Raw genomic sequence first — 26368 nt, 5'->3', positions numbered from 1 at the left:
GCATCCCACCCACGAACATTCACTCCTTCCACCACTGGCGCACAGTGGCAGCAGTGCATACCAGCTACAAGATGCACTGCAGTAACACACCAAAGCTCCTTAGGCAGCATCTTCCAAACCCGTGACCACTACCATCTAGATTCTAGAAGGACATGGAAGCTCCCCTCCAAGCCACTCAGCATCCTGACTTGGAAATATATCTCAGTTCCTTCACTGTCACTGGGTCAAAATCCTGGAACTCCCTCCCCAACAGCACTGTGGGTGTATCTACACCACATGGGCTGCAGCGGTTCAAGAAGGCAGCTCACCACCACCTTCTCAAGGGCAACTAGGGATGGCCTAGCCAGCGACGCTCATATTCCATGAATGAATAATAAAAAAGTATACACAAGGGAACAGAAATTATAAAAATGGTTTATTGGCATTTAAAACATTGCAATGATGTTATATCTTAATTGTTGCCCAATACACAAATAATGCTGCTGGTTTGAAATACTTTAAATTGATCACTGAACATCCAGGGTTGGCTACCAGAAATAAATATTAAATTCAAAGTTCATCAGTACAAAAGAATGAATCCTACAAATACAGAATTCAATTGCAGTGATTTTGAAGAATAATTTTTCATTGAAACCATGTCAACCATGTTGGTGAGCTGTATAGAAAACCTACAACAGTTATTCCTGGATGCTTCTACACAACAAGTTCTAGCTCCTTGTATAAAAATGCGTAATGCCCGGCAACCTATAAATTAAAAAAGGTGTAGTTATTTGCCAGAAAATGATTTCTTATTGCACAAATGTGATACTTTGGTCATTACAACAATTAAAACATTCATCACTCCTTTGGGTACATTTTAAAACCAAATGTGGGCTGGAATTTTCTGGTGCCCCTCCTGCCAATGTGAATGGATGTTTGAATGTCCCACTGCGGCGGTTTCTGCCACAGCAGGGCTGGAAATTCCTGGCAATGTTTACCCTCCTCAGAGTGAGTGTGCATGCATGGTGTGTGTCGGAGGGAGGGAGAGGGGGGGGTGGTGGGTGGTGGTGATAGACTTAAAAGTATACATCCTGTCTATCTGTTTCAAAAATTACACATTTAAAGTAATCTAAATATAGGCATTGAGTGACAAATATTTTTCCCTTTCATTGCTGAGTTGAGTCTCATAAAACTACCCAATACCGAAAAGGCATAATTCTGTGATAGTGAGCCATCAAAAAACAAGGAAGTTCCAGATTTGATCCCCAGTCGGTGCTAAGTTAGCTGGTTTCTACTGACTGAAGTGGCAGCTTGATAGTCTGTCCTACATATTCATTGCCATTTTATTTAAAACATTTTGTCTGAATTTCTCATGCTGCTCTCCTTAATTTAATGCTATGCCTTCTTACTCTTGAATTTTGAACATGGCAAACAAATATGTATCACTCTGCACATTCACCAAACCCAATCGTGATCTTAAATATTTAGAAATGTCACTTTTTCCTTTAATATTCAATGCCCCTATTAATAAAACCTAAAATTTCCATTTCTCTTATTTTGCCACTTTTTTTTACCTGCAATCCCAACTTTAAGGATTTATGTGCCTTCGACAGCAATTACTTTTCTGTTCCTTCACTATTAAGAACGTTATTGCCCCAGAGTTTGCTGGAGTGGGCAACAATGGCCCGGATCTTCTGAGAAGCAGCAGTTATCATCGGATTGCCGCTCTGCTCCTGCGACGCTGCTCCACATTTCTGACCAGGAATTCCGAGCCCAGTTTCTTCAGAAAAGCAGAGTGCAGCTTCCATCTAAGAGCTCCGTTGGAGTGCTGTGGCATAAGGGGAGGACTGGACATGCACCTTTGTAAGGTACTAGCTGCCGTAAGGTAAGTATAAGTGTCCAGCGCGAACGTTAGTGAGCGGGTGATGGATGAATGAGTGAATGGGTAGGGTGGGTGAGGTGACAGGTGGATAGGGTGGCAAGTGGAAGGTTGGAAGGTGGGTAGGGTGGTTGGTGTATAGGGTGGTAGCATGGCAGGTGAGTAGGGTGATAGGTGGGTAAGGGGGTAGGGTGGTAAGTGAGTAGGGTGTAGGGTGGCAGGTGGGTGAGTGGGTGGATGGATTAGGGGAGTCGGGTGGTGGAGACTAGTCAGTTCAGCTCAGGGTGCTAGATGGATGGTGGGGGCTAATTAGGTGGGATTGGGAGGTAGTCAGGTGTTGGGGGCTAGTCAGGTCGGATCAGGGGGAAGTGGGGTGGTGGGGCTAGACAGGTCTGGTCGAGAGGGTAGTCAGGTAGTGGGTTTAGGGTGGTTGTGATGCACAGTCAAGTCAGATCGGGTGGGTAGTCAAGGGGTTGATCGGGTGGGTAGTTAGGTCAGGGGTTCATGGGAGGTAGTTGGGGGTTGGGAAGTAGTTGAGTGGGTCAAAGGGGTAGTCAGGGTTTAAGAGCGGAGTTGGAAGATCAGTGTAAGTGATTGGGGGTCGATGTGTAGTTACCCAGGAGATAGACTAGGATTTTTATGTCTAACATTTCATGGGTAACTATACAGGGCTGTACATCAGAACTGTCCGAAGTCTCTGACTCAACTCAAGGCAGAATCTTGGAGAGGCAGCGAGAGACCTGTGCTGCCATTTTTTGGGAAGGCCCATCAAACCACATGCCGATTAGGGAGTGGCAAGGCCAGCAGTGGGCCTTCCCCTGGAATCAAGATCCCCGGGGGGGGCGGAAATCTCACCTACCGAGCCTGTAGCTCTTGTGCTCAGCAGCGCCACTGGGGAGGATGTGGCTGATGCTGGAAGGATAGGCACTGGAGTCCCAGGTTCGTGGCAGGGCAATGCAATTTAGTCATGTCTCTGAGCCGAGGTGGAGGGGTATCTTAAGATCTTTGTTCTATTAAAAACCCAAGCTTAAGAGACTTGGAATAAACCCTTCAATTGCTCCACATCAAGCAAAATCATTGTGACACACAGGGTCAGTGTGCTAATGCATTACCACATTACAACACACCTGATATGAACAGTTAAAATACATCTTACTGATCTGAAGGAGAGAACACTTTATTGTGGAGAGAAAAATAAAGGTTTACTTCGTCTATTGATTCTTCCCAAGTAGATGGACCAAAGTGATCGCCCCCAGGTTGAATATCCAAAATGACGGCTGGTAATTCATCTTTGATTCAAGATAACATGCAAAAATAATTCAGAAAAATTGAAAAGGTACTTTATGCAGTATATTATCTCATTCAATTATTAATCAAAATTATTCCAATTCAATCATACCTACATAGAAGAGTTTTGTTAAACTGTGACATCGTGTTTGTGCTTTAAAATTTAATGGGTTGGGTAATTTTCTTCTGTTTGGACTCATTTGATAGGCATGGAGCATAATTCTTATTATATATAATATTTGTGTGGGGAAGAAGGAAACTGACCAGACTACACTCAGGATCAGGTCTGACTGAGTCAGACAGGTATCCAGGATCAGGAATTGATCTGTATTAATCAAATGCTACCGCTCCTAAATGTAGCAAGGCAATTTTTTAAAGCAATTTTAAAAAACTTTTGTTTTGAAACATTAAGATAAAAGCAAATAAACTCAGCATCTGTGGAGAGAAAAAGGAACAGAGTTACCATTTCGAGTCCTAATGACTTTTCTTCAGAGCTAAAGAGAAGTAAAATTGTGATGAAATTTATACTGTTTAAGCGGGGTGGAGCAGGTGAAGCTGGATAGAAGGCCAGCGATAGGAGGAGGCAAAGGAGAGATTGCCAAAGATGTCATGGACAAAAGGACAAAGGAGTATTAATGATAATGGTACTGGCTAAAGGAGGTGCTAATGGTGGCATTAATGTCAGAAAGCAGAATGTGATAACAGCAGGACAAGGGTAAGCATTCTGGAAAGAACAACATGAACAAGTGACAGATGGCCCTTGTGGGGCTGGGATGGGGGGAGGGGACGGTGGTGGGAAATAAGATTGAAAATAGGATAAAAGGTGGGGATAAAGCAATGAATAAAAATGAAAATAAATAAAAATAAAAATAAGTGGATAAAAAATAATAATTAAAAGATTTAAAAAATTTTAAAATGAAAGTGAAAAAAGGGGGTGACGATGGAGGAGAGAGTTCATGGTCTGTAGCTGTTGAACTCAATGTTAAGTCTGGAAGGCTTTAAAGTGCCTAATTGGAAGATGAGGTGCTGTTCCTCCAGTTTGCGTTGGGCTTCACTGGAACATTGCAGCAGGCCAAGGACAGACACATGGGCATGAGAGCAGGATGGGGTATTGAAATGGCAAGCAGCAGGAAGGTCTGGGTCATGCTTGCAGACAGACCCAAGGTGTTCCGCAATGCGGTCACCCAGTCTGCGTTTGGTCTTTCCAATGTAGAGGAGACCGCATTGGGAGCAGTGAATCAGTAGACCAAATTGAAGCAGGTGCAAGTGAAGCGCTGCTTCACCTGAAAGGAGTGTTTGGGTCCTTGGACGGTGAGGAGGGAGGAGGTAAAGGGACAGGTGTTGCACCTTCTGCGATTGCATGGGAAGGTGCCAGGGGAGGGAGATAAGGCGTTGGGGGTGATGGAGGAGTGGACCAGCGTGTCTCAGAGGGAACGGTCCCTACAGAATGTCGACAGGGAGGGTGAAGGGAAGGTGTGTTTGGTGGTGGCATCATGCTGGAGTTGGTGGAAAAGGCGGAGGATGATCCTTTGAATGTGGAGGCTGGTGGGATGAAAAGTGAGGACAAGGGGTACCCTATCATGGTTCTAGAAGTGAGAGGAAGGTGTGAGGGCAGAGGCGCGGGAGATGGGTCGGACACGGTTGAGGGCCCTGTCAATCATTGTGTGTGGGAAATCTCGGTTAAGAAGGAAGACATGTCAGAAGTGCAGTTTTGGAAAGTGGCATCATTGGAACAGATGCAACGGAGGCGAAGGAACTGAGAATGTGATGGAGTCCTTACAGGAAGCAGGGTGTGAGGAGCTGTAGTTGAGCTAGCTGAGGGAGTTGGTGGGCTTGTAGTGAATATTGGTGGACAGTCTATCACCAGAAATTGAGACAAAGAGATCAAGGAAGGGGAGGGAAGTGTCAGAGATGGACCATGTGAAGGTGATGGAGGGGTGGAAATTGGAAGCAAAATTGATAAATTTTTCCAGGTCCAGACGAGAGCAAGATGCACCGAAAAAAGAGTTGTGGGAGAGGGCTTGAGTAGGACTGGAAACCGAGGTTTCCCACCCACTGTGGTTGACAGGGCCCTCAACTGTGTCTGACCCACCTCCTGTGCCTCTGCCCTCACACCTTCCTATCCCTCCCAGAACCATGATAGGGTTACCCTTGTCTTCACTTTTCACCCCACCAGCCTCCGCATTCAAAGGATCATCCTCTGCCATTTCCGCCAACTCCAGCATGGTGCCACCACCAAACACATCTTCCCTTCACCCCACCCCCGTCGGCATTCCGTAGGGACCGTTCCCTCCGGGACACCCTGGTCCACTCCTCCATCACCCCCAATACCTTATCTCCCTCCCATGGCACCTTCCCATGCAATCGCAGAAGGTGCAACACCTGTCCCTTTACCTCCTCGTTCCTCACCGTCTAAGGGCTCAAACACTCCTTTCAGGCGGAGCAGCGCTTCACTTGCACCTGCTTCAATTTGGTCTACTGATTCGCTGCTCCCAATGCGGTCTCCTCTACATTGGAAAGACCAAACGCAGACTGGGTGACCGCATTGCGGAACACCTTGGGTCTGTCCGCAAACATGACCCAGACCTTCCTGTCGCTTGCCATTTCAACACCTCATCCAGCTGTAATGCCCACATGTCCGTCCTTGGCCTGCTGCAATGTTCCAGTGAAGCCCAATGCAAACTGGAGGAACAGCACCTCATCTTCTGATTAGGCACTTTACAGCCTTCCGGACTTAACATTGAGTTCAACAACTTCAGACCCATGAGCTCTCTCCTCCATTGTCACCCCCCTTTTTCATTTTCATTTTAAAATTTTTATCCATTTATTTTTATTTATTTTCATTTTTATTCATTAATAATATATAATAAATACTTGCAAACAGTAAGTAAAAATATATCAGAATAAAAATTCTTATAAAGCAACCTATTCACCCAGATTTTAATTCTGAGGTTTTAGAAGTATATGTTCCAGTATATTTAATATACTTTAACTCAATTCTATCTGCAGTATTTGTGTTAGCAGTGACACTTTTCCACGGTGCATTTACAATGTTACTTTCTCTCCACAGCGCAGATAGTCAAAGGGGCCATTGTTGTCATAATTATTCACAAAGGCCTTTCACTTCTGGTGAATCAATTATCCCCCCAACCCGATCCCACCACATTACAGACACTTCTACATTTAACACTTTGGAAGACACTGCAGTAGAGTGATGTCTGTGCGGTGGGTCTTTGAGCTTATACTTTCAATCTTCTTGAGTTTGCATTTTATAGTAATTGATAAGCAATTCCAAATTGTTCACAGCTGATTACCAGCAAAGCCAGATACTGATACAATGGCAGTGGGCCATCATTTGCACCACTGTTCATATTGTGATAAAAATTAATAGATGGCAGTGAATTCCATAAAAAAGTCACAACACCAAAATTCGGAGTCTTAATTAGTGCAGATGGCCTAGCGATATGATGTTACCAGGCCTGGGGTAATGAAAATCTGATAAACAGTTCACAAGTAGAAAAGAGGAGCTTGCCCTTTTAGGGAGTAGAAGAATATACCACAACATTTGTCCCTGCAGTTAGGCACATATCTTCAAATTCTTATTGAAATGGAAATTGTTTTTTTTAAGCTTGGAGTTCATTGTAGCTATCAGTAAATCAAGTGGCTTCATTTCATTATGTGTTTTATAATTATTAGCAAATGCCATAAAGAACGCAAATGTAACCCAAACTATGCTCAGTAAGCAGGTTGGTAAATAACAACCAGGTAATCTAAAAAACAATAATTCTTTAAATTCCTCCGACACATGCATTGACCTGTGTGCAACCAAATGAATTGTCAAGTTGACCTTTGGCACCGGTGAAACAATGGGCTGATTGGGTCATGATCCTGATGTTGATTTCAATTCCGGGTTGGGAACCTGGATGTAGTCACAGCAGGACTTTAGATATGGTGTTCCTGGTGGCAGCCAATTAAGAAGCCACCTCCATTTTTATTACATTCAAATTCTACTCTCTGCAGTGGTGGGATTTGAACCCGTGTCCCCAGAATACTAGTTGAGTGACAATACCACTATGCCACCACCCCCCCAAGAAGCCACCTCCAGGAGCCTTATCCCATTAGGGCTGGCAGCCAGGTTCTAGCATCACCTGTGGATAAGCCCAACAGTCTCCTTTGTATTTTCAATGCAGAGCAGTGAATCAAACTCTTTCGAGTTATCAACAATCACAGATTGCAACTCTTTCGAGTACAATCACAGTTCTTGGTTTTCCGGGAGTGGGACATGGACCCACAACCCTCTGATTCAAAGGCGAGGGTGCTATGAACTGAGCCACAGCTGACACCTCAACAGTCTCCTTTGTAGTGCACCAATTTCCATCATTAGAAACTTCAACAGTAGTTAAAGGCTTTACTCACAACAGGTGACCACAATCTCTTGATCCTCCCTTCCCCATATTTGGCCTGCAGCCACTTGGTAGTGCTACGCAATAGTCCACAACTAACTATATACCAGTGACTATACCATGTGCTGATTCTCCTCAGGCATTCTGGTAGCTGAAAAGTATTGTAAAAGTGTATATCGTAGTATATATTTGATGCTGTGTGACTAAATATACTTTGACTTAAATAAATATATGACCTTAAAACTTGTAATTTGTTTTAAGTTTCCGAGACACTTCATTGCTTGGAGTAATAGAATTGGCACAGTGACTTATATTTAGTAGTAGCCAATCTTACCTGTTGCATTAACAGCCACAGCATTTCTCAGTTTTCTTGTATATCTTAGCAACCCTGATAATGGCACACGCTTGTCATCCTGGTAGGCTGTGATGAATACAGAAGGGTATTTCTGAAAAAACAGTCAATAGTGTTGAAATCTTAATTCTTGCTTGGATTGCACTTTCATAAATAGATTACAATTTCAAAATATCAACATGGAAAACATTATCTATGTTACCATTGTGATGGCAGTTATCATAATATTCAAAAATTGGAGTTAAAAAGATATTTTGAACTGATGGCCCATAAACTTTGCTATGTAGCTTCCCCTTCTATCAAGAAGGGGAAATGTTTGGAAGAGCTATTAAGCCCAACAGTGTGAGGGAGCTGTGTTCATATAGTTCATCTACAGTAGAAGCATTCTGACTGATGAGTCACTGTTAATTGAGCTTCCTTCCAGTATCGGGCTCACTAACACATCCACTACTGATGTCACATTTTTGTATGAAGTATGTTAGTGTTGGAAAATTCAATAGTTTCACATTACAGACATCTAGAGGTATATTTTAACTTTCATTCGCAGATGGAATATTACTGGGTAGGTGATTGGCCACCCATTATACACCCCCTGCCACAGATTTTCACTGTTAGTTTGTGCTGTGGGTCCATGTCAACTAGGAACCATCATTTCACATTGGATCCTGAAGGAAATCAGAAGAGAAAGACAGGTTAGGTGGAGGATGAAGAGAATACCATTAAAGGAAGGATATTTTCCTAAGTTGCACTTTCATCCTGGTAATGGGGATTAGGTAAAAGCATAGAAAGTAATGGTGGGAGGTTAGTGTCTAACCCACTGTATCATGCATTTCCTTCAATCTCAGATATTTAATTTCATAAAATTATAGAAGGAGGAAAATATATATTGAAGTTAATAGTTCTTTGTAACTGTTTGAGAGTGAGTGTTGCTCTAAGGACTGTTTATCCTGCAAAGACAGTTAAGGTCTCGGTTAGAATATGTTAACAGTTACTGACTAATGTAAGAGGGTGACAGGCTTATTTACCATTATTTATTATTACTATCTTTATGTAAAAATGGTCAAAACATGTTGCATGCTTGCTAGTGCTGTGGTGCAGCCAAATTGTGCTGCAAGCTGTCAGCGTCATTACTAAACTGAAGTTTGTCATATCAGAGCTCAACTTTAGTTCTAAAAGGTAAACTTTAACCACAACATCTCTGTGGTTACCTTACTGCAGTTATCAAACTCTGAGTTAGTGTCCAGTCCCAAACACATTCACCTTTCTTATTATTACTTTCCGCTTTGTCTTTCTTTTACCTGTAACTCCATAACAGTACCTTGGCTGACACCATCAAGACTGCTATTTACGATACATACAAACATACTAGATAGGAGCAGAAGAAGGTCATTTGGCCCCTCAGGCCTGCTCCGCCATTCAATAAGATGGTGGCGGATTTGTTTGTGTTTTGAGTTCCACATTCCCATCTACCACTAATAACTTTTGATTTCCTATTCTAACATGAATCTATCTACCACTGCCTTAAAAATATTCAGTGACCCCGCCTCAATCACCTTCTGAGGCAGAGAGTTCCAAAGTTGCACAACCCTCAGAGAGAAACAATTTCTCCTCGTCTCTGTCCGAAAAGGGCGACCCCTAATTTTAAAACAGTGCCCCCTAGTTCTGGACTCATCCACAAGAGGAAACATCCTTTCCATGTCCACCTTGTCAAGACCATTCAGGATCTAATATACTTCAGTCAAGTCACCCCTCACTCTTCTAAATTCCAATGGAAACAAGCCCAGCTTGTCTAACCCATCCTCAAAAGACAACCTGCTCATTCCAGGTATCAATCTAGAAAACCTCCTCTGAACCGCCTCCAATGCATTTACATCCTTCCTTAAATAAGGAGACCAAAGCTGCACACAGTATTCGAGATGTCCTCACCAATGCCCTGTATAACTGAAGCATAATATCCTTACTTTTATGTTCAATTCCTCTTGTCATAAAGGATAGCATTCCATTAGCCTTCCTGATTACGTGCTGTACCTGCATATTAACTTCTTGTGACTCACGCACAAGAATACCTAGATCCTTCTATATCTTGGAATTCTGCAGTCGTTTTCCATTTAAGTAATACTCTTTTTTTATTCTTCCTGCCAAAGTGAACAACTTCACATTTTCCCACATTGCACTCCATCTGCCACATTTTTGCCCACTCACTCAACCTATCTATATCCGTCTGCAAAGTCCTTATGTCTTCTTCACAACATACTTTCCTACCTATCTTTGTGTCGTCTGCAAATTTAGCTACCATGCTTTCGCCGCCCCCTCCTCATCTAAATCATTGATGTAAATTGTAAAAAGTTGAGGCCCCAGCACAGATCCCTGAGGGACTCTACCCGTCACACCCTGGCAATCAGACAAAGACCCATTTATGCATACTCTCTGTTTTCTGCCAGTCAGCCAATGTTTTTTCCAGGCTAGTATGTACCCCCTACACCATGAGCTTTTATTTTCTGCAATTACCTTTGATTTGGCACTTTATCAAATGCTTTCTGGAAATCCAAGTTGTCTACCACAAGAAACCTAGTTCCCATGAAAGGTCACAGACTTGAAACATTAACTCTCTCCTTTTTCCATTTATCTCCCTTCAGATTCTGCCAGATCCGCTGAGTAGTTCCAACATTTTCTGTTTTTATTACACTAGAAAGTGCTTGATTGGTTAAAGATGATATCCTTCCCACTAACGGTATTTGTTGCCTATTCCAGCTCATATGTCCTTGAGGTGGAGGGAATAGAGAAGAGTAGCACAGACCAAGAATAGGGTTTAAATGCAAAGTTAGCTAACCTCTGAAGTTGCTGGGCTGCATCTTCAGTGAAGTTGCATTTTAAGACACAGTAAACTCTTAGCATTACAATTACTATTTAAATTTACCTGTGGCTTGATATTCTGATAAGGACAATAGGCTTGAATGCATTTAAAAAGATTTTGGTCAGATAAAGGATCTCCCCACTCTTCCTGCTCTTCAATTGTGAGTGGTAATGAAGGATTCAGCATGGTGTTGAGAACATCAAGGAAAGGAGCCTGCGAAACAAAACATCTGATCTAGTCAACAATTATTATTATTACAAGCTATGATTATTGTGAAAAGAACATAGTCAAAATGCGCAATGTATAAAAACCTTCTACTTTCCTATTTTTCTCATAAAGATCTCTATGGGCCAAACATAAAGACCTACGGTGGAGAGAGTGGTTTGGTGGGCAACAGCCATCTGTTATCAGGTACATTCAGTGAAAGACTCCACAAAAGTGCAGATAAATCAGGAATCCAATAAAAGGGGTAACAAATCCTGTCCTTCCTCACCATGATCAATGCTCCTATATGCTGCGCCAGTATACCATCTTATACACTAAGAATACCGCGTAATTGCTTAGATGTAAAAGTGTTAAATTCCCCAGGGCTAACCTCTCTTGCTGTGATTAGTGACAAGGAAAAGGTAAAGCAGATGTACACTCATCGGCCAGGACTTTCTGCTCCCAATCAGGGCAGGCGTCATGGCGGGCATGAGAGCGAAATCTCGTGAGAAGGCCCAAAACCAGTTTTATGACAACGTAAAACGAGGAAGCAATTGTGCGCTTCAGCTGTCAATGGCAGGCCGCGTTTCCCATCGCCGAGCAATGCGGACATCATGAGCATAAATCAGCAGCTCATTATTACGCCTGCTCGCTGGAATCATCCCTCCAAGCTGGATTAAGAGCCCATGTCCGCGTGCAATTAGAACGACGTATCTCACAACAGGATTTAAACACCGTGCAGCTGGTGACCTGCACCTCGCTCCTGACCCCAAGATGAGTTCGCATACCTTGCATCGCGCAGCGCTCATGGGGGTCAGCGTCAGGCTTCACTGCACTGGTTTCAGGGAGTCTCAAAGCAAGTCTCTACAGGTACCACAGTAAGGTGAATGCAGTGGTGGCTTTTACTGTGCTGCAGGGCAAGGGTTCCGCTGGGGAAGGGGCCAGACAGGACTGAGGGAAGGGAAGGGGCTGCAGAACAAGGACTCCATTGGGAGAATGAGTGGGGAAGGTTACACATGATTTTGGGGCGGGGGGGGTTAGCGGGCACTAATGGGCCACCCAATTGTATTGATAGTTTCAAAATGAGGACACAGGCACACCAGAGACAGGTTCGCAGCTGTTCAACTGACATGCAGGGAGTCAGAAAAGTGAAGCGATAATACCCATTCATGCAACATTGATCCCTCAAAGTGGCAATGATTGTTCCCCTAGTTTTAACTTCATTCACAGCCTTCAAATTCACCAGTGTATTATGGAACTGCAGAACTATTGGGCGACTGGACAAGCTTTTGAACCTCCTTGGAAATGTGGCCATTCACCACTCATTGAGGAGAAGCCTCCAGTCTGGATAAATTAATCTCATGTAGTCACTGAACATTCACCTTCATGTTTAGTCCAAACAACGCACTCTTGGAGTGCAGGTAATGATGATCCCAGCGCCTGGACAGAAAGCAGAACATCCAGTACTGTGGCTGAAGCTGCTGCCAGTTGATCATGTAGGCTGGTGGGGGACGGTGTGGTTTGTGGTGAAAGTTCATGCACGGCCCATAAGGGCATCATTTCAGGGGTCAGTACTCTCTGGATGCATGAAAAGGCCTCGAGCACAAAATCACAGACAGAAAGAGGACCCTTGGCAACAAATGCTGGCTCTTGCGTGGTTCTCATTGATACTGCAGTGAGGAGACCATCAGGAAGATGGAGCCTGGTGTTATCGCTGCCTGCATTATTGCTTAGAGGCAGGAGAGAAGAATGAGAAGGCGGCAACGGAGACACCTGACCCACCAAAGGGAGGAGCAGAACTCTAAAGGCTAAGGGGCAGCAGGTTCTCCTCCGAACGCAGAGCATGATCCTCAGAGAGCCGTAATGTGTAGGCTCCTTGCTAGACCCTGGGTGTATAGACGTCGCATTTGTTATCTGAAGATGAGCGAGAGCCAGTTTCGCAGACGCCTCCACATGCCAAGGGATCTGGTGGCTCACATTTGCCACATTCGGCAGGATTTGGCACCACGGGGACTTGGAGGGCATCCATTGCCAGTGGCTGTGAAAGTAACCGTCGCACTCAACTTTTACACCTGTATCTCCTTCCAGGGCTCCACTGGGGACCTCTGTGGCATCTCCCAAGCGTCTACCCACAAATGCATCCAGGATGTCACAGACGCCCTTTTTGCAAAGGCCCACAATTTTGTCAACATCGACAGAGATCAAGCAAGTCAGGATGCCAGAGCACTGGGCTTTGCAGAGCTTTCTGGTTTCCCACAGGCGCAAGATGCTATCGACTGCATTCCTGTGGCTATAAAAGCTCCCTGGCAACATGCAGTCCAGTACGTCAACCGAACGTCAACCGGAAAGGCTACCATCACTCAATGCACAGCTGGTGTGCGATCATAATAAACTTATCATGCAGTTGTGTACCAAATTCCCAGGTAGTGTCCATGACTCGTAAGTATCCTGAGTAGATCTCAGGTTGCTGACATCTTCGAGGGACCACACAGGACGTAGGGTTGGCTCACTGGGGCCAAGGATTACCTGCAAAGGATATGGCTGATGAAGCCCATGTGGCAGCCTCAGACTCCTGCAGAGAAGTACAATAAGGCTCATGCCGCAACCTGGACATTTGTGGAACACACAATAGGGATCCTGAAAATACGATTTCGATGCCTGAACAGATCTGGCAGAGTGCTCCAGTACACTCCCCAGAGGGTTTCACGCATCATCATGGCTTGTTGTACACTACACAAGCTGGTGCTACAAAGGGGGGGATGTCTTGGCAAATGACGAGATGGAGGAGCTGCACATCTCTTCCAATGAGGAGGGCCTCAAAGGAGATGAGGTCTTGGAAGCCGAAGTTGCAGGTGAAGAGGAGATTGCATAGGCCAGACGAGGCAGGCATGCTCGTGAGGCCCTCATTGCCAGCAGATTTCAGGAGGAGGATGATGAGATGCACAGAGGATCCTCCTGGACAACTCTCCTCCATCATGGGCCAGCATGACCACCAGCATAGCTGGTTCATAGGGTTCACCCATTAACTTCCAGATGACAGTGCATCGTTGCACAGAACGCTCACATAGCCCTGATGCTGTGAAGGATGAGCAAGTCTCAAGGGCATGTGTCTGTGTTGAGATGAGGTGCTACCTGGAAAAAGGTGTTCCGGCATCAGATATCACAAAGTGTTGCCTCTTCATACGTCCATCCAGCATCCCAGTCACAACAGCACCCTATAAGATGCAGGGGCACTTGCACAACTCCCAGTGGCCTAGTGCCTGTATGCCTTAAATCTGGCAAGGCTCCTCATGGAGATCCATTGGAACCAATGCAGTCACACATGAAATGTTATATCGATAGTGACACAGAAACATAACACTTGGGACAAGGCAGCTGATGAAATATTGCTGTTGTGACTGCACTTAACGATGACTCAGCCAGCTGTGATACACTCTCCGAAATGGCAGTGGCACCCGGCAGTTAAAGTTAGGAATCCTGGACTGCGTTTCTCCTAACCCCATTATGGAGGCGGAGCATCTGAGCATGACAAGGTCAGACACTTGGCTGCCTGATACTGAGATGCCTCCTCTTACACACAACCAGTGTGCCTTGATGACCAGCTCTGGCCCTGGTGAAGTCCAACATGATCAGAGAACATGAAGCCCTCAGGGGCACGTGTCATTGCTAATGAGGAGCACCGTTCTGCTTCATCACATACTCACTCCAATCCCTTTGCATCCTTCAACCTAGTTTGAAGCAGCAATTCCAGAGCATGCTTAAAGATGGTTTTGACCTCCAGAAATCACCATTTGGAAGTAGCATCAGTAACTTCTTGGAGTGTCAAGGTGATGGGACACACAGCGCTGTCTACCAACTTTGTGGCCAGACCCTTCTACCCATAATGGTCACAACTACAGGGTGAGAAATGCTTAAGGTTGAATATCTCAGCGCCTGCACACAAATGTGCTATTGCTTCATCACCTCAAGATGGCTGAGTTTTTTTGCTGAGCAGCGCAGATTCACACTGGGCATGTTGGAAACCTGTTTGGATGAAGGCAGCCACATAAGCTCTGTGTATAGGCTCACTTCATTATAACCCCGCCAAGAGACAGAGGGAACATGGAGTTGGACAGTGCATGAGCCTTCTCCATGTGTGAGCACATCTCTCCTTAAACACCAAACTTTCACCTGTCAAGAATGCAGACGAGATAGGGGCACACCCCTGCCTCAATCGTTCAGAGCCAACAATGCACATGATGGGACCCCACGAGGCCGGGAACAAGATTTGTTCCACAAGCATACTTAACAGGAAGGTGCAGGCATTACTGATATGGTATATTATGTTGAAATGGGACACTCACTGTGGTGAGGTGGTAGTATAGTGCTCAGAAGAGTGGCCCAGGATAGAGACAATTGGCATAAATGAGTACAGGAACCAAGGTACCACACATGATTGACACAGCTCATCATAAGAAGGAGGAATAGACAAGAGGAGATATGAAATAATTGTGAGTCTATTTACATTTGTGAACATTATATACATGTGGCTAACACCTGTACCAACGTTGTGCAACTACATCTTCTGCACTTTCCTTACCTTGTCTTGGTGCTCTCCTAACATCTACAGCAGAGGCGGAGGTAGCCTGCTGACTGCCACACCCTGTTGTCTGTGATGACTTTGGAGTGCGTCCTCTGGAGGGCCAAGACCTGTTAGGCCCTGGCTGCTTTGGGTGTCCTGCTGTGGACCAGGTGCACCCTCCTTGGCTTGTTGAAGCTGATGGGGTCACAGCGAGAGAGGATTTGGATCGGCTGGACACTCCCGGAGTCACGTGGATGGATGGCCCTGAGATATCCAGCTGTTGAACCTCCTCCCTGTGGGTGGCCAAGAGCCGCTGGCTGACTCCTTGAGAAGAAGGGGCAGCCTCAGTGAGATCGAGGTGCCCCGCAGCGCTCTCGCGTGGACACCGATAGGTGCCACCAATGGTTACAGTGATGGAGTGCAGCTCCTGCAACAGTGCAAGGCCAATGTTTTTTTTTATTCATTCACAGGATGTGGGCTTCGCTGGCTGGGCCAGCATTTATTGCCCATCCCTAGTTGCTCTTGAGAACATAGTGGTGAGCTGCCTTCTTAAACCACTGCAGTCCATGTGGTTGTTGGTACACCCACAGTGCTATTATGAAGCGGGTTCCAGGATTTTGACCCAGTGACAGTGAAGGAACAGTGATATATTTCCAAGTCAGGATGGTGAGTGACTCGGAGGGGAACTTCCAGGTGGTGGAGTTCCCATCTATCTGCTGCCCTTGTCCTCCTAGATGGTACTGGTCGTGGGTTTGGAAGGTGCTGTCGAAGGAGCCCTTGTGAATTCCTGCAACATTGTCTTGGACCAAGGTCTCCACGGCGGGTGCCAACTTGCTAGTGTTGACCTCGGTGCACTGGCTTGCCAGCGCTATCACCTGAGACTGAAGGCAGACAGACTCTTCCACTGTGCATTGCAATGTGAGGAGTGCAGGAGATATCACTTCCTGATGTCCCTGTGCTTGTCTTTGCAGCTCCAACAACTTATTTAGAACCGAGTCAGGAGGCTCGTCATTGGATTCAAATTCAGCAGAATCATGGCCTCTAGCAGTCCTCCGAGTGCCGGCAACCTCTAATGTCCCCACCTCCACCTGCTGTGGAACAGATGGTGCACTGTGTTCACCAGACTGTGATCGAGGCTACTCTAGAACTAGATCCCACGGAGGTTTGCGTCCCTGAGCTGGTGGAGGGTGTGGGTGAGCGCTGTGACGGTCTTCAAAGGTGTTGTCCTCATCCAAGGTGTCATCGGGGCTGGGGTTGAGGACCTGGCTCATGGATGCCCTCGGCAACTTCCCAGAGGTGACTATGAAAGAAAGGAGTGACAATTAGTGCATGGCAGGTGACTCCGAAACAGGAGAAATCACTCACAGTATGGTCGTCTGATGGGTGTTGCAGTGCAGGATCCTCACTTGGGTGTACACCATCGACCTCACTGTCAGTGCAGGCACGGTCTACATCCTCAGCGACCAGCTCTATGCCTCTGTTCTCAAAGTCCGTGAGAACCTTGATCTCGGGAACTCCACCCCTTACTGTGAGCCAGCTTGTCCTGCATGAAGATAGATGGAGAGAGTGTGAGCAAGACACATGCGAGGGCAGATGACAAGGATGCCTGGCATGTGTGGGTGGCAAGTGGAGCCCTGGACAGGATTAGGATGCAAACTCCAAAGGAGATGAGGCCAGAAAGAGATGTGAGGTTGTGTGAGAGTGAATGATGATATCCCTTGAGGTGGCAGCGAGTGAGATCCTTGTGAATGTGTGATGGTGTAATGTAAGAGTGTGTGAGTTGAAAGTGATGAGATGGTTGACTTACCCTGGCGGAATGGATGAGATTGTTCATCCTCTTCCTGCACTGGGTGGCTCACCTCTTCTGCTGGGCATTTGCACTCACCACCACTGCGATCACCTCCCAAGCTGGATTGATCACCTTGATGGAAGGTCTGCAGCTGAAGCAGAGGTAGAGGACATCGCGACGGGCCTCGACTGCATTCAACAGGCGCTTCATTGAGTCGTCACTGAATTTGGGCACAGCATGCTTTCTGCCTTTGGGAGCCATGTCTTCACTAGAGCTGCTGCAGAGAGTGTGAACGCTGTGCAGGGGCACCATTTAAATATGGCGTACGGAGTTAAGGAGAACTAAGGTAACGGCGGGGCGGGCTAATAGATGCTGCCCACCTGTGGAACAGCATGTTCCCCGTTGATGAATAATTAATCAGCTGCAATGCGAACGATTCACCGCAAAAAGCTGCCACGGCGGCCGGTGGGTGGAACGCCGTTTTCCCCGCCTGCTAACGGACTTTGCACAATTCAGGGAAATTCCCGGCCATCCTTTCTGCTGCATCAACTGACCAATCTCCAATGTTTCTCCTTCAGAATGTGACCAACCATATCTCCAATATTTCATTCATACAGCTGAGTACGAACGGCTTAAGACTCTGTAAGACTTTATTCTTGTAGTCATCCAAAGGTTTTAAGAAAAACTATTGAGAGCCTTCTGATAGGCTGAACTTCACCTACCTGTTCCATTTATACAGCCTGAACCAATTGGAAGCAGCATGAATTGTTTCTGTAATCTATTTTAATTGGTGGACTGAGGACTTCATTCTATTTAAGGAAGTTGTCAACATAAGCTGAAGCAATGTTGTAATATGAAATAGTTTTGGCCATTATACAGCATTCTCCTGAACACTTAGTTATCTCAGTGGGGTACCTTTATTACAGCAGGAATAGAGACATTTTTGCCCAGTTATGGGTAAAATTGGGAGCTTATTCAGAATAAGAGAGCCAACTGATGGAGAAACAAAGCATTAATTCCACATCTGACTAAATGCTATTTTGGAACATTACTCTGATCATGTTTAATCTTAATCCCAATCAAAGTTGATTGACCCCCTAAATATAAAGGAGCATTAACATGTTCCTGGTTATAGCACTGTGGCTTCAAGGTACAGTGCAATGGCATATTTGTTGTAACATTTGGATCAAACCAGACATTTTTAGCTATTGTACAATTTTTTTTGTGTGGGTGATATATACAGTCTTTGACCATGCTTTGTAAATTTATTAATAAAGCTCCAATTAATAATTCCACAGTACATTCACATGTTATATATTTACTCAGTAATGCAGATCAAGATGGTTCCCATGTCTAAGTTGGATAGGAGTAACAATGCTACATTTTTCTTTAGCATCCGTAAGTTACAGAAAAAATTGCTAGTTACCTTCCCTTAGCTGGAAATGTAAGTCCAGGTAAGGACAGGAGTGGCCTCAGTTATAACACGCTACAGATAAAAGACCTGCCAAAATAGTGAGCCAGACTCACAGGAAAGTTACTTCAATGAGGTACAGTTGGACACAATAAAGAAAGAGCTTACAGTTGCATAATGCCTTTAACATCCTCAGAATGTCAAAAATTATAGTAAATTTGCACAAAGCAAGGTCTCGTAAACACCAATGAGATTTATCCAAGATCTTTGATTTAGGGCTAAATTTTAGTGCAGGCACTGGGACAACTGTCCTGAGCCACAGGATTCTTTTGTGTCCACCTGAACTGGCAGATGGGGCTAGTTTAACATCTCATCTTAAAGAAGGCACTTCTAATGTCGTAGTGCCTCAGTATTAAACTGACTTGTCAGCCTAGATTTAAGTCCTTGGAGTTATGTCAAACCCACAACTTTTTGACGGAGGTCAACTAAGATGACATTACCCATAGAGCTGCACCTCTGCTAAATTCAGTCTGTTCAGGGGTGAATGGCATCAGAAAAAATCATTTTCAAAAATAAAACTTCACTTTTGATAGAGGGAATGTTGGTTTGATTTTGTAATTTGTAATATAACTAAATATTCAACAAAAATAGTCTATATTCTTAAAATCACAACATTTAAGAAGGGTTTTACTATAAAAAAGCCACAGAACCGTGAATTCCAGCTAACATCTACCTAAATAATGTACCAAAAATTTACAATGTATGCTTTCAGGAAATTTGCATCACTCTACACCCATCATGGCTAAAAGTTAGATGACACTTCATAAACCCTCCAGTCTCTAATGCAGCCAGCATGTTGCCTCCACTTGCCCATTCTCATATTCCCCACCTACTTTCAACACTTCTCTGGCTCCGGCAGCTCATCCTTCCCCTTCCCATTTGTTTTCACTGCTACCTTTGGTCTGAGGTGTGAATCTGTTCCCTTCTTGTTAGTTTTGGTTACCACTGCTTTGGCTGTCACTCCTTACTGAGCCTGCTACCTTGGGTTTCAGCATTGTTTTGTAAATACACTGTCCTCAGCTACATGCCGACTACCCAGGTCTCTTGTACTTCATGCCCCACCTGTGGACCTTGGCTGATTTTATTCTCTCACTCTTTCCCTAGGCCTGCTGCCTTCTCTTCATCAGTTTCCCACCAATCAACTAGGAAACCTGTAGTTTGTTTTAATTTAAAGCATGCATCGCACTTAGAATGGATTTGCTGACTATACTGGGGGCTAAGAGAAGTACTGGGGGATGGGGAAGGAACAGCAGGAGTAGTAGGGAAAACTGCAGAAAGAGGGGATATTAGGAGAAGATGAAATGAAGGGGTGACGTAAAATTGTGGAAGGGATGTCGGTGAGGAGGAGGAGGGGGAGGGAGGACATAAGGTGAGAGTAGATATGAATGGAGGGAAAAGGCCATAGAGAGAGAGGATGAGATGGTTAGGGCTCAAGGAGGAGATGTAGTGCCAGCACTTTTTTCTGCTGTTCACTGATGTCTTGTGGCCCATTTGCCAGTTCAGGTGGACACCATCTATCAATCCTAAACCATTTTGTCATCCTTGCTGGGTCACTCCTATCACTCTGGATCCAAAATTGTTTTTTTAATTCACTCACAGGATGTGGATTTCGCTGGCTGGGCCAGCATTTTTATTGCCCATCCCTAGTTGCCCTTGAGAAGATGGTGGTGAGCTGCCTTATTGGACTGCTGCAGTCCATATGGTGTTCAATGGTACACCCACAATGCTGTTAAGGAGGGAGTTCCAGGATTTTGACCCAGAGACAATGAAGGAACGGCGATATATTTCCAAGTTGAGGTGGTGAGTTACTTGGAGGGGAACCAGGTGGGTGTTGGCCCTTGTCCTTCTAGGTGGTAGTGGTTGTGGGTTTGTAAGGTGCTGTCTAAGGAGCCTTGGTGAATTCCAGCAGTGCATCTTGTAGATGGTACACACTACTGTTAATGTGAGTCAGTGGTGGAGAGAGTCAATGTTTATGGATGTGGTGCCAATCAAGTGGGCTGCTTTGTCTTGGACAGTGTCCAGCTTCTTCAGTGTTGTAGGAGCTGCACTCATCCAGGCAAGTGGGGAGTATTCCATTGCGCTCCTGACTTGTGCCTTGTAGATGGTGGACAGGCTTTGGGGAATCAGGAGGTGAGTTACTCGTCACACGATTCTTAGCCTCTGACCTGCTCTTGTAGCCACAGTATTTATATGGCTAGTCCAGGTCAGTGGTAACCCCCAGGATGTTGATGGTTGAGGATTCAGTAATGGTAATGCCATTGAACATCAAGGGGAGAAGGTTGGATTCTCTCTTGTTGGAGATGGTCATTGCCTGCACTTGTGTGGCATGAATGTTACTTGCCACTTGTCAGCCCAAGCCTGGATATTGTCCAGGTCTTGCTGCATTTGGACATGGACTGCTTTAGTATCTGAGGAATCACGAATGGTGCTGAACACTGTCTAATCATCAGCGAACATCCCCACTTCTGACCTTATGATGGAAGGCAGGTCATTGATGAAGCAGCTGAAGATGGTTGGGCCTAGGACATTACCCTGAGGAACTCCTGCAGTGATATCCTGGAGCTAAGATGACTGACCTCCAACAACCACAACCATCTTCCTTTGTGCTAGGTATGACTCCAACCAGTGGAGAGTTTTCCCCCTGATTCCCATTGACTCCAGTTTTGCTAGGGCTCCTTGGTGCCACACTCGGTCAGATGCTGCCTTGATGTCAAGGGCAGTCATTCTCACCTCACCTCAGGAGTTCAGCTCTTTTGTCCATGTTTGAACCAAGGCTGTAATGAGGTCAGGATCTGAGTGGCCCTGGTGGAACCCAAACTGGGCATCAGTGAGCAGGTTATTGCTAAGCAAGTACCACTTGATAACACTGTTGATGACCCCTTCCATTACTTTATTGATGATCGAGAGTAGACTGATGGGGTGGTAATTGGCTGGGCTGGATTTGTCCGACTTTTTGACTACAGGACATACTTGGTCAATTTTCCACATAGCCGGGTAGATGCCAGCGTTGTAGCTGCACTGGAACAGCTTGGCTAGGGGCACGGCAATTTCTGGAGTATTCAGTACTATTGCCAGAATATTGTCAGGGCCCACAGCCTTAGCAGTATCCAGTGCCTTCAGCCGTTTCTTGATATTACGTGGAGTGAATTGAATTGGCTGAAGACTGGCATCTGTGATGCTGGGGACCTCCGGAGGAGGCTAAGATGGATCATCCACTCGGCACTTCTGGCTGAAAATTATCTTTTGCACTGCTGTGCTGGGCTCCTCCATCAGTGAGGATGGGGATATTTGTGGAGCCTCCTCCTCCAGTGAGTTGTTTAGTTGTCCACCACCATTAACGACTGGATATAGCAGGACTTCAGAGCTTGGATCTGATCCGTTAGTTGTGGGATCATTTAGCTCTGTCTATCACTTGCCGCTTATGCTGTTTGGCACGCAAGTAGTCCTGTGTTATAGCTTCATCAGGTTGACACCTCATTTTTAGTATACCTGGTGCTGCTCCTGACATGCCCTCCTGCACTCTTCATTGAACCAAGGTTGATCCCCTGGCTTGATGGTAATGGTAGAGTGAGGGATATGCCAAGCCATGAGGTTACAGATTGTATTTGAGTACAATTCTGCTGCTACTGATGGCCCACAGCGCCTCATGGATGCCCAATCTTGAGTTGCAAAACCTGTTCGAAATCTATCCTATTTAGCACGGCAGTCGTGCCACACAACACAATGGAGGGTATCCTTAATGTGAAGGCGGGAGTTCATCTCCACAATGACTATGCGGTGGTCACTCCTACCGCTAATGTCATGGACAGATGCGTCTGTGGCAGGAAGGTTGCTAAGGATGAGGTCAAGTATGTTTTTCCCTCTTGTTGGTTCCCTCACCACCTGCCACAGACCCAGTCTAACAGCTATGTCATTTTGGACTCGGCCAGCTCGGTCAGTAGTGGTGCTACCGAGCCACTCTTGGTGATTGACATTGAAGTCCCTCACCCAGAGTACATTCTGTGCCCTTGCCACCCTCAGTGCTTCCTCCAAGTAATGTTCAACATGGAGAAGCACTGATTCATCAGCTGAGGGAGGGCGGTATGTGGTAATCAGCAGGAGGTTTCCTTGCCCATGTTTGACCTGATACCATGAGACATCATGGGGTCCACAGTCGATGTTGAGGACTCCCAGGGCAACTCCGTCCCGAATGTATACCACTGTGCCGCCACCTCTGCTGGATCTGTCCTGCTGATGGGACAGGACATACCCAGGGGTGGTGATAGTGGAGTCTGGGACATTACCTGTAAGGTATGATTCTGTGAGGATGACTATGTATGGCTGTTGCTTGACTAGTCTGTGAGACAGCTCTCCCAATTTTGGCACTAGCCCCCAGATGTTAGATCCTGGTCAGATCCCTCCAATGAGCATCACTGTTGCCTGTTAACTGACCAGCATCAGCACCTCTCACTAATCAAAGAAAAGAGAGCAAAGGTAAAATAACAAAAGAGAAAAAAGAACCTGTAAAGTACAGAGAGACATTGAGAACTACAAAATGGAGAGGGAGACTCACACATGCAGAATGAAAACATACAGACAAGTGACTTACCTTTAGCAATGTCGCAGAAGACCCACTAGTATTTGATATTAGTTCATTACCTATACAATATTTCTGAAACACATGTAAAAAGAAATATTTTCCAACTTACTCGTAGAACAACAGCTCTGATGAAATCAGGTGATACATTGCACAAGCCTCCTGCTAGGACTCCACCTGCACTGTTTGCTGAGAGAGCAGTTCGCCTTGGGGTTGAATATCCCATTGTGTGCAAGTGAAGCAGACAAGCCTCTAAGTCATCTATGCCTACGCACTTTTTGTCCAATCGACTTGCTTTGTGCCAGCTTAAACCTAACTCTCCGCCTCCTCTGGTGATAAGAATAAAATATATTAAAACAAACCCAACGGCTAAAGCAAACACTGCAGATTATGGATATCTGAAATTAAAAGAAAACAGAAAATGCTGCGAATACTCAGCAGGTCAGGCGGCATCTGCTGAAAGCAAAGCTGAATTAACATTTTAGGTTGATGACCTTTCGTTAGATACTGCCTGACTTGCTGAGCATTACTAACATTTTCTGTTTTTATATTAAAACAAATGTTACAATCAAATCAATACAATATCCAGGAATGTGACCTTTACTTAATTAAAGTGAAATCTCCAAACATGGTTAGAATTTAAAAAAAGGCCTTCTCACCAAACTCAATTAAATAATTGAAACCATAAACAAGTTTATCACAAGTTCAAAGGATAACACTCCTAGTTTCAGGTTTTAATTTTCTTTCCCCTTTCCATTTTCTAAAGCCAAACATTTAAAAACATGCATTTTCCACCATCAACTGCAAACATATATGTATACATTACCTCTAACATGGAAACATTTCTCAAACTGTTTCACAGAGATATGGAGAACGGCTGACACCAAGCCAAAGAAAACAGGATGACCAAAGATCCTGAAGGAGGACAGAGTTGGAGAACTTTCAGGAGGAAATTCCAGACAGCGAGATTTAGGATGGCTTCCAATGGTAGATGAGGCACAAGAAGCTTAGGCAGAGTAATTGAGAATTTGTGGAGGGATGGGGCTCTGTGGGGTTGTAGGGCTGAAGCTGGTGGGTGATTGTGGACCAAGATGGATCAGTGAGGATTGAGGATTGGAAATAGGGCAGTTGGACCTGGTGTGGGATAGGAAACAACCAAGCAGAATTTTGAATGAGTTGAAGTTTATGGAAGGAGAAAGGGAGACTGGCCAGGAGAGCACTGGGATAGTCGTGTCTGGACGTGACAAAGGCATGGATGAGAATTCAGCAGCAGATAAGCTGAGGTAGGGGTGGAGGCAGGCTTACGTTATGGGGTTAGAAGTTAGTGAGCTTCATGATGATACTGGGTCAGAAGCTCAGTTGGGTTGGGGGGGAGGTGGTGGTGGAGAGTGGGAGCATGGGGATGGTCAGTAAAGATACCATGATCTCATGGCACTATTTGATGAAAAACCAGGGAATTTTGTCTGGCCCACATTTATGCCTCAACCAACATAAATAAAGCAATAAGCTGGTCATTCATCTCATTGTTGTATGTGGCATTTTGTGCACAAATTAGCTGTCGTGTTTCCCTATGTTACAACACCAACTGCACTTCAAAAGTACTTAATTGGTCAGAGAGCATTTTTGAACATCCTTAAGTTGTGGAGGGGGTTTTTAATCAAATATTTAGCTGGAGGAAGTTATAGTGCCACCCATGACTAGATATCTGATAAGCAGTCTGAAAGTTGAGGCAGTGAAGGAATTGAGGGGATGGAGATCCAGAGCTGGATATTGTCAGCCTGTCTGTGCAACATAGGAAGATACGAACATACAAAGGAGCAGGAGTAAGTCATTAGGCTCCCAAGCCTGCTCCGCCATTCAACACGATCGTGGCTGATCGGACTGTGACCTCAACTCCACTTTCCTTCCTATCCCCTATACCCATTGACCCCCTTGTCAATCAAGAATCTATCTCACTCAGCCTTAAAAATATTTAATGACCTTGCCTCCACCACTCTCTGGGGAAGAGAGTTCCACAGGCTCACAACCCTCTAAGAAAGCATTTCTCCTTGCCTGTATCTGGAGGGGGTGCAGAGGAGATTCACCAGGATGTTGCCTGGGATGAAACATCTAAGTTATGAAGAGAGGTTGGAAAGACTTGGGTTGTTTTCGTTGGAGCAGAGAAGACTGAGGGGCGAACTGATCGAAGTGTACAAGATTATGAGGGGCATGGTCAGGGTGGATAGGGAGCAGCTGTTCCCCTTAGTTGAAAGGTCAGTCATGAGGGGACACAGGTTCAAGGCGAGGGGCAGGAGGTTTAAGGGGGATGTGAGGAAAAACATTTTTATCCAGAGGGTGGTGATGGTCTGGATTGCACTGCCTGGGAGGGTGGTGGAGGCGGGTTGCCTCACATCCTTTAAAAACTACCTGGATGAGCACTTGGCACGTCATAACATTTAAGGCTATGGGCCAAGTGCTGGTAAATGGGATTAGGTAGGTAGGTCAGGTGTTTCTCACGTGTCGGTGCAGGCTTGATGGGCCGAAGGGTCTCTTCTGCACTGTGTGATTCTGTGATTCTGTATCCCCTAGTTCTAGTCTCTCCCACAAGGGGAAACATCCCTTCAGCATTCTACCTGTCAAGTCCCCTCAGGATCTTATATGTTTCAATAAGATCGCCTCTCATTCTTGTAAACTCCAATGGATACAGGCCCAATGTGTCCAACATGGGATAACCCCCGAGGATAAGAAGCTGACCTCATGCCTGTGGATGATGTTGCCAAGGGGAAGCATGTAGAAAAAGAAGAGGAGGGAACCAAGTATGGATTCTTGAGGGACTCTGCAGGAGGCAATGAAGAGGCAATAGAATCCACTGATAGAGAGTACTTTGTTGTTGTATTTAGATAGGCAAAAGTGGAATGAGGCAAGGGGTGGAATTTTATGGTCCCGCTGAAGTCAGTGAACTTTTGAATGATTCGCTGCAGTTTATGGCCCTGTCCCTGCCATGACAGGGCTGTAAAATCCCTCCCACGGACGA

The 26368-nt window shown here is 45.3% G+C and overlaps 1 protein-coding gene across 1 annotated transcript in view; it reads right to left on the bottom strand.

Annotated features, from left to right (window-relative positions):
• Nucleotides 1–398: 398 nt before the first annotated feature.
• prepl (prolyl endopeptidase like) overlaps nucleotides 399–26368 on the bottom strand; it is a 70092-nt gene continuing 44122 nt past the window's right edge. The window contains exons 10-14 of the mRNA XM_078557184.1: nucleotides 23468–23684; nucleotides 10818–10967; nucleotides 7883–7994; nucleotides 3065–3147; nucleotides 399–744 (exon numbers count right to left, since the gene is read on the bottom strand). Coding sequence (XP_078413310.1) covers nucleotides 694–744; nucleotides 3065–3147; nucleotides 7883–7994; nucleotides 10818–10967; nucleotides 23468–23684 — 613 coding nt within the window. The 3' untranslated portion in view covers nucleotides 399–693. The remainder of the gene's footprint in view (nucleotides 745–3064; nucleotides 3148–7882; nucleotides 7995–10817; nucleotides 10968–23467; nucleotides 23685–26368) is intronic.

The sequence above is a fragment of the Cetorhinus maximus genome, chromosome 14, assembly GCF_964194155.1.
Source record: "Cetorhinus maximus chromosome 14, sCetMax3.hap1.1, whole genome shotgun sequence".
In the NCBI taxonomy this organism is placed as follows: Eukaryota; Metazoa; Chordata; class Chondrichthyes; order Lamniformes; family Cetorhinidae; genus Cetorhinus; species Cetorhinus maximus.
This window is presented reverse-complemented; position numbering and strand designations above follow the sequence as displayed.